At 45.2% G+C, this 14,951-nt stretch overlaps 1 protein-coding gene across 2 annotated transcripts in view; it reads right to left on the reverse strand.

The window, feature by feature from the left end:
• The window catches only part of GLRA1 (glycine receptor alpha 1), a 38,525-nt gene that overhangs the window by 8,601 nt on the left and 14,973 nt on the right, over positions 1-14,951 (reverse strand). For both annotated transcript variants that reach the window (XM_085073770.1, XM_085073769.1), the window contains exons 2-4: positions 13,842-13,972; positions 9,718-9,785; positions 1,219-1,442 (exon numbers count right to left, since the gene is read on the reverse strand). In XM_085073770.1, the coding sequence (XP_084929896.1) occupies positions 1,219-1,442; positions 9,718-9,785; positions 13,842-13,972 (423 nt within the window). The remainder of the gene's footprint in view (positions 1-1,218; positions 1,443-9,717; positions 9,786-13,841; positions 13,973-14,951) is intronic.

Consider the following 14,951-nt stretch of genomic DNA (forward strand, 5'->3'; position numbering starts at 1 on the left):
TTTCTTTTTCATTTTCACAGGAAAATTTACTTATAAAGAAACCTGTATTTCCATTTGGAGATGAGCAAGATAGGAAAGTTGCTTTTTTTTAAAGAAGAACTGAAATATTTTAAAGTTTTTGCTTTGCAAATGATTTTTCCATGTTCCCTGCTGAGTCATTGCTCTGTTTGGCAGAGGAACCCAGGGTTGGGGCACTCTGTATTCCCCCTCTGTCCCCTGCAAACCCTCCTCCCAAGGACTCTGTGCCATGCCCACTGCCAAGTAGCTGCTGTTAGTTTTACTCCCTTCCTGGTTTTAAAAATAAAGAAATGTGATGTTTCCACATTCAGCCAACACATAAGGACTCCTCTTATTGTTTTGGCCATCAGGGAGCTTGTCTCTGGGCTGGAACCACCTTGCTGTTTGATGGAAGCTGTCTGCTTTGCAGCATTAAGCTGTTTATTTTCCATTTTACAGCTCCACACTGCCTTGCCTTCCCATGGCTGCCACTGGGAGCTGCAGTGTGAGATGGGGTGTGTGTTCCATAGGCAAATTTACATTATACATGAGGTGGAAAAGTCTTCAATATAGAGTAAAACCTTTCCTGTTTAAGCTCATGAAGTTTGATCCTGATTTCAATTTCTTTAAAATAAAGAGTGGATGGGGTTGGACATGAAAATGGGGGCTCAGATTGATTTCCTGTGGGAATTTCAGTGCAATTAGTTGAACTTCAATGATGGATTCTTGGATCTAGCAATAGAGGGATAACTGGGAAAAGTTAAGCTGAGGCAAAGCTATGGTGCTCTAATTAGCATTTTTCTTTTTTTTTTTTTTTTTTTTTTGGCCAGGAAATGCTGCAGCTTTGAAAACAGAATGTTCATGAGCTTCTACTGGTTTTCACATAGCACAGCTGGTTTTAGTCTTGTCCTAACGGAAGATGTCAGAATAATTTTACATGAGGGATGTTAAGGAATCTACTAGTGAGGAGCAGAAATCCTTGAACTGATAAAGGTAAAGATGAGTTAAATTCCATCCCAGATTAACCTTCTCTCTCAATATGCTTTAGCAGAGGTCCCTTCCCACCACATTGCTTCAACACTGTTGATTGTATGTTCTCCTATGTTAAAAACCTCTGAATTTCTTTTGTCTAACATCATGCCCAAAGTCTTGACTTGACCAGGGGGATTTTCCTCTGTCCTTCCCCACCTTGGTGGAGCTTTTCCCGTGGGGTCACCTCACCTGATGCTGTAGAGGACATTGCCATTCCGGGAGATCCTCAGCAGCTTGTTGTCCGTGGTTATCTCGTGGAAATGAGCTCCTTTCTCATTAGCAAAGAACAGGTCAGGCTTCCAGATGGAGTCCAGCATGGAGGGGTCCAGGTCCAGGGAGTCATCAGGGTACTCGTTGTAGGCCAGCCGAGGGTCATTCCACTGCTGCCTCAGGAAGATGTTCACCCTGTAATCCTGCAGAGACACACAGTGCTCAGAGCAGCCTCAAAGTGCTGAAGTACATACTAAAATCATTCTAAAATGAGCCAGACCATCGCCAGCCTAAGTTCCCAAGCTATGCCAAGCATTTTTGGTATTATTCCTCAAGGAACTGCTGTTAATTTTCATCTTTGTAGCTTACAGCTATGTCATAGCATGAGCAGCTGCCTGTCCTTGTGTCCCTCTGTAACAGCAATTGTCAGCTGTGTGGGAAGTGTCAGGACCTCTCTGTCTGGACCCTGGGGTTGCAGAGGAGATGTGCAGTTGTGGAGGTCAAAACAGCCACTGTCAGCAGGAGGATGTTCCAGAGGATCAAGTGGGGAAAGAAACTGAAACCAGCTTCCCTTCAGTGTTGAACCATCCCATGTTGTGACTATCTGTGATTTCCCCAGCACTGGGAAAGGAAAAGGCACAGTGAGACAGGTTGTCCATGAAAGAGAAATTCCCTGTGTGTCTGCTAATAAAAGGATAACTCAGATGAGCTGATGGGAGCAGCTGCCCTTGGTTAAAGAACGTGAGCAGGAGAGGGATGTGCATGAAGTCTGCTCTCCTAATCCTAAGTGAATGTGCTGGGTTCCCCTCTCTAATGTCAAAATGCCATAAATGCTACCGATTTTATAGGATTTATATTATACCGATTTTATGGCCATCTTCTTCAGTTGAAGGTAGTCCCTTAACACTATGCAAAATTATATTTGCCTCATAACCATGAGTCTTACAGCTCCCCTAAGTGTCCCACGTCAAGGCTGGCTGCTGAGGCTGAGCTCAGACACACTTTGGACAATTAGAGGCAGTTTCTGTTCTCCCTGTCTGACCAACAGCTTCCCAGGGTGATCTGCATGCTCCTTTTCTTCTGACTTTCACATAAGAAAGTGAGCCAACAAATTGAAGTGGGGAGAGGATGTGCCAGCTATCAGGAGAGGCATGAAAGCTCCACAACCATAAATTAATTGACATTTTCTAAGTATAGAGGCAGACTGCATCTGAAGAGCAGCACATAATAAACCAATTCCACTGCCCAGGCCCAAATGAATAGTTGCTCTCATGATTAAGGGTTTCTTTGCTGCCTTTCTAACACGAATGTATTTGAAGACTTTTATTAGGAGACAGTAAATGGAAGGTGTCTGACGTGCTTGCTGGTGTCTGATACCTGCAGCAGGCACACAGTGAGAGGCTCTCCCTACCTCTGCCACCAGGGCTGCTCTTTCCATCTGGAGAGCACAAAGCTCTGGAGCTGAAGGGTGCCTGTGTAGGAAAGTCTTTCTGATGCTCAGTGCTCACTTGACTGTGAACCTTTTGTCCATGAGGACACAATTCTTGTGGTGTCCAGTGGTGCTGGAGGGTTGGGAGAGGGCTCTGTTGGGTGCTCTGTGTTTTGGATGAGGCACTTCCTAGCCATGCACATGATCTAGAATCTGTTTCAGGCCACTTAGTGCCATCTGCATCCTCAGAGCACAGAAGCTGCTAATGACATTAATGATTGTGACAACAGCAAATGAACCACGGGCTTGATGCTAAAAGGAGCAGACCTCTGAACATGAAAAAGAGTTGCAACACTCTTTCCTTCTGCTGATATTCCAAATGTCACCTTCACAAGTCCTAGTGCATCCCTCTGACTCAATTATTCATCTCTGTCGACCCTGGATAATGTGTCTGGAGGAAATGTGAATAGCTGGGGACAGCTGGGGGTCAGGGTCTCAGAGCAGGACCAGCCCATCACACAAGCCTGGAAAAGGAAAGGAACCATGAATTCCCACTTTCCACAGCAGGCAGCAGCTCCCAGAACAACGTGTGTATTTTCAATTCTCCCTTTTCTATGCGTCAAGATCTGCAGCCATTGCAGTCAGGGGAAATCAATGTCACTGACCTAATAGGTAGAAAGCAAAAGGTTGTTTTGCTTATTCAGCTACAAATAAGCTAGATGCTAGCAGGTCAGCTCCAGTTTGGGACTTCTGTCATGTACAACACAAATTAAACTCATGTTTGGAAGAAACTTCAGTGGTAGCTGCCCAGAAGTGTGCTCAGCCTGATGGAGTAGTAGAAGGGGGGAGGGAATGGAGCCAAATTCCCTACAACAGCCTGTGTTACTGCAGATAAGCTTTGTTGATGGAGTAAATTCACTGCTTCAGCTCCAAAACTTGCCAAAAGGACAGGAAAGGGTGAGACAGGAGGTGTTGAATGGTTTATGTTGGCGCCACAGCAGGCAGAATGATAGCCATAGTCTTTGTCACCATGAGGAGGCATCTTAATTAAATGCTTGTGGGCCAAATGAAAATTAACTTCTCACAGTGGATGGCTGTGAGAAGGCTCCTCCTAACTCATCTCCAGTGTTCTGTCCTCCTGTCCTATGTCAGAACAATCCAGGAGCATGCTGTGAACATGTGGTGTGAGAAAATGCACTACCTCCACCCGGGGGACATGCAGGAGTGTGGAGAGTAACTCTGGTTTGTGTTACTCTGTGTTTCTCCTTTAGAGACAACTGTTTGCTGAGGATATTTTTTGTTTTGGAATACAGAAAATGAAGCATTTATGTTGTGACATAAAAAAGGCAAGGACAAAGAAATACGATACATGCACTGAATGCAATTCTCTGGCTTTGCCATTTCACAGCATTAATATTTTACCTCTGTCTGCATGTTTATGAAGATCTTCCTACTCAGTGAGTTTGCTCCACAGTCCTGGCCTGCTCACTGGGAACGTGGTTTTCTCCCAGATGCCTTTGCCCTTATGTCATTGCACTGCAGTGTTGAAGGCTCTGAGCAAGCTTTTAGGTTTCTTTTCCAGCCTGATTTGAACATAAATGTAAACCCAAGCACTGTGACTGCAAAGTGAACATGACACTGCCTGGGGAGCCAGCAGAAGGCATGGAGAGCAATCAGGGTGTGTCTTTGCTGTGACACAGGCTAAGAGGGTTACAGTGTTCTGCACCAGCTAAAGAGTGCTGTAAACTTTGTCCTCAGCATTGCAGTCAAGCTGAGAGGTGATGAGCCAAGCAACACTCATTTCTTGGCTACCTGGAGGTATGCAGCATTTCTCCTGGACGCTGTTACAGGAGATCTTAATTAGCATCACCAAGAAGTCCACAGTTATTCCTAAATGATAGACAGAATGGGTCAATTTCTCATGTGAACTTTCAAGCAAAGAAAAAAGAGGTTTGACTGGGGCTGAAAACTTGGCAAAAAAAAAAAAAGAAATCTCTTTCTCCATATCCTTTGTATCACTCAAGTTCCTCATTTGTGTGCCATTCACATCCAGGCATTGATTATCTTGTGCAGCCTGCTTCTCTGGCTGGCTGGGGAGAGGGGAGCAGCAGCTCTGTGCAGTGAAGGCATTCAGGAGCTTTGCAATTTGGCACAAAGGCATTTTAGTCCCAAGAGGGAAATGACACAAGGCAGGAAGAGAATAACTGGAGTGATCAAAGTAGTTCAATTTGATAATGCTGAAATGAAATTCTGCTTAGTGACCTCGCAAGGAGACAAGGAAACAGATCATTTGAGACCTTTCCTTCCCAAGATCTCACAGCCTTGACATCTTCTGCTGAAAGCAGAGGCAGCTGGAGGCAGTGCTGTGCAGAAGGGATGGAAACTCTCAGGGCACTCAATAGGTTTTCCTCCCTGACTCAGGGGTTCTGTCAGAGCAGCCTCTCTACTGAACAGTTTTGGGGAGAGATTTCCTTTTGATAAATTTACATTTTTGCTGATGGAAAAAACAGGGTAGAGACTGAATTCCTTCAGAAGAGGTTTCTGTGGCCCCAGCTGGACAGCAGAGCATAGGGGGCTTTATGAGCATCGAGTTAATTCTGTAGAATGGGATTGAACAAACATTTTTAAGGCAACCTGCTTTGCCAAGGAGCCCTACAGCTGACTGCCTGTGTGCAAAATAAGTGTGGGGGTTTTTATGCTGGAACCTAAAGCAGAAAGTTTTTCTGTGTCTTCCTACAAACACTGGGGAATGTGAATCTTTCTGAGCCAAGAGTGGAGCTGCTGGGGTGTGAGCTGTAGCCAGCATCCTGAATTGCAAATGTAAGTGTTTAGTAGTGAGGTCTTGTTTTTCAGCTTGAGGGTTTTTGTGTCCTCATATTTGAGTTGCATAGTCCCATTTCATGGCTTCTTTTTGTTGGTTTTCCTTTTCCCCCTCCCTTCTCCATTCAGCACAAGACAAACTCCAACCACAAACAGCTGGAACGCTGCAGGTCTAATATTGAGACAGCAGCAGACTGTGAGTTGTTGTGAAAACCTTTTCATTATGTGTTGTGTGACTTGTTACATGCTTATCATCTCTGTGGGACTGATGGTTGGGTTGAAGAATGACTGACTGCAGGAAATGTTTCTCAAAACCTAACTTTTGCAATGGGCTTTGTTCATTGATACTCACATCTTTTGCTGATTTTGGGACCAGTACTAAATGTGTGACCCAAGCACTTCATCAGACATCTCTGCTGCACTGGGGCTGGTGGGTCTGGAGGGGATTGCTTGGTCTGCTTTGCAGGGTGCTCTGTTTTCTTGCAGGAAATCTCATGTGCAGATGTCTCTGAACAAGCACTTAACATTGGGACATTTGCTGCCTGCAGCTCCTCCTGTCCTCAGGAGATGCTGGGAGCCCAGTTGTGGCTGTGCTGCAGCTGGCTGGAAGGTCACATTTGGTTTGCTCTTTTCAGATGAGATAACTATGGCATGAAAGCAGCAACAATAAATTTGCATATTTACTCTGTGTCTGAGGGAGCCTGTGCTGGCTCTTCTGTGATTTTTCTTTCTTTTTCTGTCTCTTCTTTCCTGTGTGGGTCCTTTTTAAAACATGAGTCTGGAAAAGCTCATCCTGAGTCCAGCTGCTAGCAATGCTAGGTGATGATATAAAAATATATTCCTTCTTCTCCATGTGCCTTCACTGTGTACAAAATGCTCCCAGGTGCCTGAGCCAGTGAGAGTCCATAAAACTGAAGCTTCCATTGGGAGAGAGAGCAAGGACATCTCTTAATTTCAAGTTTTCTGTTATGGCAGGGAATTTGTTAATGAAATGCTCAGATAATCCTATAAATTGCCTCATGCCACAAAGAAAAGCCAAAACAGGTGCAGTTTGTTCACTTAAAACCCAAGACCTGTTCCCAAGGTGCTTGACTTCCATTTATTTGGAATGAGGAATTTGTGCGTTTGCTATAGATTTCTTAGTCTGGTGTGGCTGGGGAGTCATTCATGCTTTTGAACAGCAAAAAGGGATTTGAGAACTTGTGTTTGGGGGTTATTTGGTGTAATAAAAACAACTGGAAAGAGTGGCTGCATCTTGCACTTGTCCTTGGGAATCCCTTTCTGTTGGATGCACTGCTGCAGTGATGCTTTGGGGCAGGAGGAGTCTGTCTGCACTCCTCTGGCTGTTGGGGTTGCTCCTCTCCTTCCCTTTGCAGCACTGGCTGGCTCCACAGGGATGTTTCCCCAGCCTCAGCTTTCCTTGTCCTCAGAGCTCATGGCAAGCAAGGCTGGATGCAATCTCTGAGCTGCAATCCGCCATAAATGTCCAATCAATTATGTGCACCACCAGAGGCTTTAATGCTGGGTCTCCAGCTCTGCAGGATGCTTCAAGGAGTTACTTCCCTTGCTTTAAATCAGCTCTGCCCTAGGAATTCAATTTGGTGGATGACTTTGCCTTTTAAAATTTTTTTTCTAAATTCCCCCTAACCTTGCAGCAATTTTCAGATCTCCATTTCTTATCCTGTTCATTTTGAACCTTTGTGGGGCAGATATCAACTTTCTGCCTGCTCTGGAGTGTTTGTCTTTCTCTTGGCTGTAACTCATTTTCCTTCCTTCTGAGGTTTGTCGACCCAGCTGTCTGCATCAAATGACTGTTTTTTTCCTATTTTTCTGTATTTTCTCCTCTTCCTCTACCTTCCATGATGTCTCAAGCTGTAAGTGAGCATTTACCTTCAATTTCTCTAATCCTCTGTGTGGTGAGCTCATGGTTTACACTGATTTTTGATATTCAGCAGGGTAAACTTAAAGGGTAATGATATTTTCCATAGGAACTATCAGCCCACTATGGAGATATTTTAAAGCCTTCTCTAACTGCATGTGTGGAACCCAGAAAAACCTGTGACTTCTCCTGCAGGTAACAGTGCCAATGTAATGAGATATAAGGTGGTGTAGTACTCAGACCTGAACCTGACCAGGCTTAGGTGCCTAATGATGGGGGTTTAAAACACAATTTTCTTTCTCTTTTTGACCAGTGGAGCAGCTGAGTGAGTTTTGCCATCACCATTCCCAGGGCTCAGTGAGAGATTGCATTTCTTTATGGTAAAACACAGGTTTGCCCCTCTCCCTTCTGCAAGTTCCCACCTCTCCTCTCCTTCCCCTGATATCTGACCACTTGTTCCACTGCTTGAATTTAAAATAGTCAGGTCTGTCTCAAAAGCTCTTCAAGACAGGACTGTCTGTTCTTCCCAGACACTGTGCTGGGGATCTGACACTGCCTGTTTGACCCACTGCATCCTCCTACAGCAGGGAGGGACTGGCTGCTCTGCAGAGTAAACCCCAGGTCACAATCCCCAGGACCTCTCCAGCGTGCTGAGATCTTTTTTCCCAGCTGTTTCAGTACCTGTGTTTCTCGTGTTGCTGGTGGTGTTTACAAGCAGAGCTGCTGCTCCCACACAAGCACATCAGATCAGGCTGTGTGCAATGCTGCATCAGCCTGACATCTGGATGGGCTTGTCACATCTGCCTTGGATATTTCTAGACAAAGCAATGTGCCCACAGGGTGTTCTTGGGCTCCCATGGGAATTCTTTTTTTTCTATGGAAGATTGCCTATGAAATGAGCAGCATCTGGAGAGGATAGCAAGTCCCTGCAGTGTGTCTTGGGGCTGAACTGCATCTCTCTCATGCTAGTCTGTGCTAATTTTGTGGAGCATCCTGCTTACAGGGATCATGTGGCATCTTTGGCTGCTCCAGTGCATCTCCCAGTGTAGGACAGATGCACTGAAAAGCACGTCAATGGAATGTGCTCTCTACATTGCACAAGGATCCTTTGTGGGCCTCTCCTGCTCCCTTGCACCCTGGATTGCTTTGTAGGAACAGTATTTATTGCCTGAAATACAAGGGAAGGTAACCAATAAACAGTGAATTAGGAACAGATGTGTGTTTTGGTGGCAGCTCTTCCTCTTTTGCTTTATGTACAAATGAATCCATGCTAGACTTCTCACCTGCGAATTCTGACAAATTTTACAACCCAGGGAGGAAATCTGTTTCCTTGTGCTTGGACAGAATAACAACTGCTTTTTTTTTTGCCCCTCCAATACCAGAACTGAACTGTCCCAACCCAAACACTTCCAGCAGAATGATGTAGTGTCAGAAAAGACTTACACCCCAGCTCTGTGGCTGTGGATCTCCTCTGACAGTGGTGTGCATGCCAAGTAATTTGTTCAAGTCAAGGGGTGTGATCTATATGTAAAGCCTATAACTTCCTGCCTGAATGCACAAAATGCCTGAAGCTGGAGCCTTGCATTCTTCATTCAGCATTTTTCTGGAAAAAGAATTACCGAAGGGTAATTAAACACCATATTTCTGGATTATCTTTAATTAGCACAGCAGTAAGGCACTGTACCTCCAGAGTTTTCCTTTGCTGTTCACTGGTTATGTCACAACCAATCTTTAATAGTTTTCAGATGGAGCAATTATCTCCTGTTCTAGTGATCCTCTGCTCCTAGTGCCTTGCCAATTAGATACAGCCTTTAGCCATGCTCACTAATTTTGTATGAAGTGAGCCTTAACTCAGAAATATTGGGTTTGATTTTCTAGTAAAAATCATTGTCCACCAGAAATATGTCTCCAAGAAAACAGTCATCATAATCTTTAATAATTCTCTTAATCTTTGGCAATCTGAAATCTTGGTGCAAGCTGAATTTGAGTTTAGCTGATTTCCCTCCTCTTTGATTCCAGATTAATTCTGGATTTATGCCCACTTAAACACAAACTATCTGTAACTGTCGCTGAGCTTGGAGCCTCAGGCAAATCTTCAGAAAAAGATTATTTGTTTTCCTTTCTGACCCTTGTCCTTTGCAGTGTTTTTATAAGATAGACACTGAGTGATCTTCAGCTATGTGTAGTGAGTCTTGTGTGTTGACCATTAATTTACTCAAACTTGAGGTAAGCTTGGGAACATTGAGTGTTTTTCCCTGGTCACACTGAAGAGGAGGGTGATGCTGCATTTTCTGGGAGTGCAGTGAGGCTGAGCCAGTAGCTGAGCAGCTGTGCTGTGATTTTTACTTACCATAGTTGTTTCTGCAATCGAACCAAAGCTGTTGATGAAAATGTTGCAGCTGACGTTCACTGGTGGGCCTGCATGACAAATACAGATTGGAACAGCAGTTCACTGTGTGCTCATGAAACAAAGGATTTCCACTCTGTGGAGTTGAAACCTACTGTGGGAATGGAGTGACTGAGGGGTGAGGGGGGAGTAAGGGTGACCTGGCCTGGTCTGTTCTTGGTTCTGATGCCAGTTTGACACCAGACAGTGATCTTGCTCTGCCTCTGCTCCCCTGTTTGGTAAAGTGTTTATAAACCTCTGCTGTGAACTGCTCAGATGAAAAGGAGTAGATCAGAACCAGCCAGGACAGTTTCTAAATATCTTGACCTGGCTGTATGGATGCCAATCTCACCTTGAATGTGATAGCAAAGTATCCCAGAAAGGAGCTGAGAGACTACTGATATTTATTTAGAGCTATACTGATGAAAATCTCATATGAAGCACCTAAATATTTCTGAGGGAGGATCACATGCTCCCTCCAAAGCCATTGTAGCAGAGTGTGCTACAGCAGGGAAGGACTGGCTGCTCTGCAGAGTAAATCCCAAATTACAAATCCTCAGCACCTCTCCAGCTTGCTGAGATCTCCCTTTTTCAGCTGTTTCAGTACCTGTGTTGCTGTTGATGTTTACAAGCAGAATTGCTTGTAAACCCCAAATCCCAGGTGATGATCCTGATCCAGTCTGCTAAGGCTCACATCTGGATAGAGACTTCAGGGCTCTGCCAGCAGGAATTCTCTGGCTCTCCTGTTTTGGCAGAAGGTGATCCTGGACTCTGGGCTATGCCTCTCCTCTGATTTGCTTTCAGACCAAAGCTTTGCTTGCCCTGCTCATCTTGGAGAAGTTCACCAAAGGAAAGGAGTGAGGGTTAAGGGATGAAAAGACTGTGGTTTGAGGGCAGGAGGGTCAGTCTGTCTGTGTGCCCAGAGCTGTGACTGGAAGTGTTTCACAACATTGCCTGGAAAATCTGAGGTGGAAATGTTGTGTTTACACAGAGGGAGATGCCAAGAGCTGCAGTTCAGCACAAAGCAAAAAACTGGGGAATATTTTGGAATCAGGGCATGTCTGGTGCCTGGCAAACCAGTGGCTCACCCACATACAATGAGAGGATTTTTGCAGGGGGTTGAAGCAAAAGGGGTCTCTGCTGTGAGGGCACCCAAAAGACCTGCTGTGGGCACTGCTCAGGGTGTGGTGGGGAAAGGCAGCCCAGGCAGGGAGCAGAGACACTGCCCATGGGACCAAGGTCCCCTTTTACCTGGATGAATTAATCTCATATCATCCCTGTGACAAATGCTTCTGGGAAGATAAGATCTGTGAAAGCAGAGAGGGTGGATTTTCAGATTATTCCCCCATTCTTTATGGAGTCAGGGATGGTGTCTGCATTTCAAACACTGCCTGGTGGCTCAGCCTGCTGGGGGAGTGATGCTCCTGTTAAGGTCACATCTGCAGTCTGGCAGTTGCTGCAGGATGAAATACTGGGGGGAGGAATGGCTTTAACGAGAGCCTTGTGCCTCTAATCAGTGCAAACTTCCTCCTGTGTGGAAATTAATGGATTTTTCTGATTACTGAGTAACATTTGGAGCTTGGTTTTCTCCTCTTCTTTTCCCTTCCCTCCTCTCCTGCCTTGGCCCCCTCTGAAAGCTTGTGCCTGTCCCCTGCAGTGATGCTCTCTGCTGGGGTTTTCTTGGTGTGACTCCCAGGCAGTCTGAGCAGCCTGCTGTCTAACCAGCCCCAGACAGCCACTGCCAGCTCAGCAGCATCTCACTCTGTTCAATCTGTGCAGCTTTCTCCAGACTGTTAAACACTGGCATGGCTTGAGCTATCAGACACAATTTTTTTTTCTTCTCTCCTTCACCAACCCCTGTCATCCAAAAGTCTATCCAGCAGCTAAAAGCACACAGTTATCAGGCTTTAGTACTTGTTTTATCCTTTCTGCTGTGTTTCTGTTGAGCTCTGGAGCATTTGTTTTGTGTTCTGGATCCATTAATGAACCACATAAAATGTCATTGTACATGTGATTCCCTTCCCAAAGGGCACAGTGTAAGGAAAATACTGAGCTGATCTGGATGACTGCATGTGCTCACGACTCTGACAGGTATGGAATATTTTGGTGTCCTGATCCAATGCTGACATGAAGCTGAGTGAGGAATGGGTTTGGCCCCTTGCATGTGAAGAGATTCCTTGGGGCAGCCCAGCTCTTGTTGAGGCACTGAGCTTTTCCCACTGTTTCTAAGGGGAGTTTTGAGCTCCCTGCAGGATTTGGTGGTTTTCAGATTTTTTTTTTTTAACTTGTGAGAGGCTCTAGAAAATTTCCTGCCTACCACTGAAATATTCCACCTCTATGCAGGGATGCAGCTGTGAAGGAATGTAGTTTTCCAGCAGCAGGGGTAAGGGCACAGCCTGGGTGAGAGGTTCCCTGCCCAGTGCCTGCCAGGTTTCTCTCTGTTCCTGCCTGAGTTGCTGACTTCATCCTCCAACTTAAATTAAAACTCAAATACTACTTCTTTGTTCTCAGAATGTGAATCCACAGCTAAGCCCAGACTTTGCAGCATTTATGGAAAAGCTGCAATCTTCTTTTTGCTAATCTTCCCCTCCCCAAAAATCAATCTGATATGGATCTTTGGTATTATTTTCATTTAGATCTAAGCAATTAAAATGTCCTTATGAGTTACTGCAGTTAATTTAAATGATGTGCTTTGAGAGCTACAACCCCAAGCTCTGTAAAACACCTCCTATGCTTCCCTTATAAATTGGAGCCTGATTTATGTGTGGGAGGCTAAGCCAGCAAAACTGCCCTGAGGGGAAGGTGTAGTTCATTGAAATAAAACTGAAATTAAATTATCTCAAATAAAAATGCAATACAGCTGCCTTCAGCAGGAAGTGAATGTATACATTTCATTAAATATTAAAGTTTAATTTGTGTGTATGCATAATTTAGTGGTGGGCAGGTTTACAGGGTGATGTTTTAACTCTTTGTGATTTGGATGAGAACAGCAGTGTCCTCTGTTGCCTGGTTGGTTATTGAGACACAAGATTCCCACTTTTCTTTGGGTTTAAAAGCCCAATACAGAGCTTATTGTTTGAAGCTGGGTGCCAGGTGCTGTTGCTGTGATTAATGGCTCCTGGGAGTCCTGTCAGCCCTGCCAGTGGCTGCAGGGCAGAGGGAAATGCTTGCAGGAAACAAAAGAAGTGAACGAAATGAGCACTGGAGATGGCTGGGCAGTAGCTGAGAGGGGCAGGTGCTGCTTTCTCTCTGGGGGTGATTCGAGGCCAAAGAGCTCTGGGAAAGTGAGCTCAGTTAAAAAGAAATGAAAACAAAAAAATCATAGAATGGCTTGAGTTGGAAGGGTCCTTAAAGATCCTCTGGTTCCTCTTTGCCATGTGGAGGGACATCTTCCATTAGACCAGGCTGAAAGAGCCATCCAAAAACCCCATCCCAAAACCCCAAACCCCACCCTTGCTAGAGATGTGCTCTGATGAGAAAAGAGAGGTTTTGTTGCCTGTGCCAGGGCCTGATTCAGTGCTGTTTGTCTGCCATGGAGTGTGGGGCGACTGGGAAAACTGGGTGTGCAACAATGGAACAGTGTTGGGCTTGAGAACCCCTTTGCTATGGGGGACAGGAATGACTTTGGGCTGCCCCTGGCATCTTGTGGAATTCCTTTGGAGCTGGTGGGAGAAACTCCTTTTGGCTGCAGTGGGTGCAAGGGGGGAGCATTGTCTGCCATTAGCAGGAGCTGTGGACAGTGACTTTAGGGGAAAGGTAAGTTGAGGTTTTTATCTTAACCTCTAAGATGTACAGCTCCCTGCCAGTCACTGCTTGGTTTGGCAGGATCCTCAATCCCCATACCGAAGCAGGGATTGGGGGACCCTGTGTTTCCTGTGTGTAAAGTCCTTACAGGGTTGTTTCCACTCTGAGCAGACATTTTTTTATGTCTTTCCAGACATCTACAGGGATCCATGTGCCAAATATCATTGTAATACATCATAAGAACATAAATATTCATATTCCACATAATGTTAGGGAGATATTACTGAGGATTGCATGCAGTTTTTAGTCCCCAAATGAAACAAACCTGGTTTTTTTTTGCATACCTTTAAAATTTGGTCTGATCCTGGCATCGTATCCTGAAGTTCGCCCCATCAGCTTATCCAAGAAATCGGAAGGAGACATGGGTTTGGGGGCAGATCTGGCTGCTGCTTCAGCTTCCTTGGAGGCTGCCAGGCTGTGCAAGTAGAAAAAAGAGGAGGTTTCAGTGTGGATCCCATGCTGGGGAGGGCTTGGGGTCCAGAAACAGAGCAGTCAGCATCTTATTCCTGCTGAGGCAGGATGGGTACCCATGTGAATTCCTAATGAGGCTGGTCTCGGCTAATTTGTTTGCCCAGCCCAAACATCTCCAAATACAGAATCCCAGCTGCCACCAAACTAGAAGAGAGATGATGAGTAGTGAAAATCCTTTTGTGAGTTTAGGTACAGCTCCTCAGTGTGCCACTAAATTACAAGTGTGAACTCTGGTGCTGAGCTCCACAGGTAAAATACACTCTGAGATTAAGCCTTGGGCAGCAATTACTGCTTAATTACAGGACAAATAGCAAGGAGCATATTCAGTACTCTGACAGTATGATTTTCCAAAAGGCAGGTAGGATCAGAGAAATCTGGAATTTGAGGTTTAAATGGGCATCATGTGATGGTAGAGCTCATGCAGAGCCTTTGGGGCTGTAGGGGAGAGAGGTGGTTTTGCTGATCAGTCCAGCCTTTGCTATTGGTAACTGCAATGCAGGGTCTGAGTTCAACACAGCAACATGGACTGTGGGCTGGGAGGTGTCTAGAGAGTGATCCTGAAATTATACTCACATTGAGTTGAAGATGAAAGGAAATGGAATCTTTCTGGGACCTGTAGGGCCTCTGGGGCAGAAAGAGTGAAATTATGAATTTATCTATATAAGACAAAAACCTATGGTTGCCAATGTGCCTTCTGACTCGATGGGAGTCTGCAAGATCTGCAGGGTGATGATTGGGGCTTAGGAAGTCTGTTCTTGCCACCTACACAGGAACAAGTGACCCTTGATTTTAGGTGCTCATTCTCAGCTTTGCAGGGCGATTTTATTTCTTAGACAGGAATAGACACTATTCAATACCTTTCTTCTGGTTGTATGCTCTCTACTCAAACACCAGTCTTTTCTCAGGCGCAAGTGTTCAGTAAA

The sequence above is a fragment of the Lichenostomus cassidix genome, chromosome 13 (genome assembly GCF_008360975.1).
Source record: "Lichenostomus cassidix isolate B80296 chromosome 13, HeHo_3.0, whole genome shotgun sequence".
NCBI lineage: Eukaryota > Metazoa > Chordata > Aves > Passeriformes > Meliphagidae > Lichenostomus > Lichenostomus cassidix.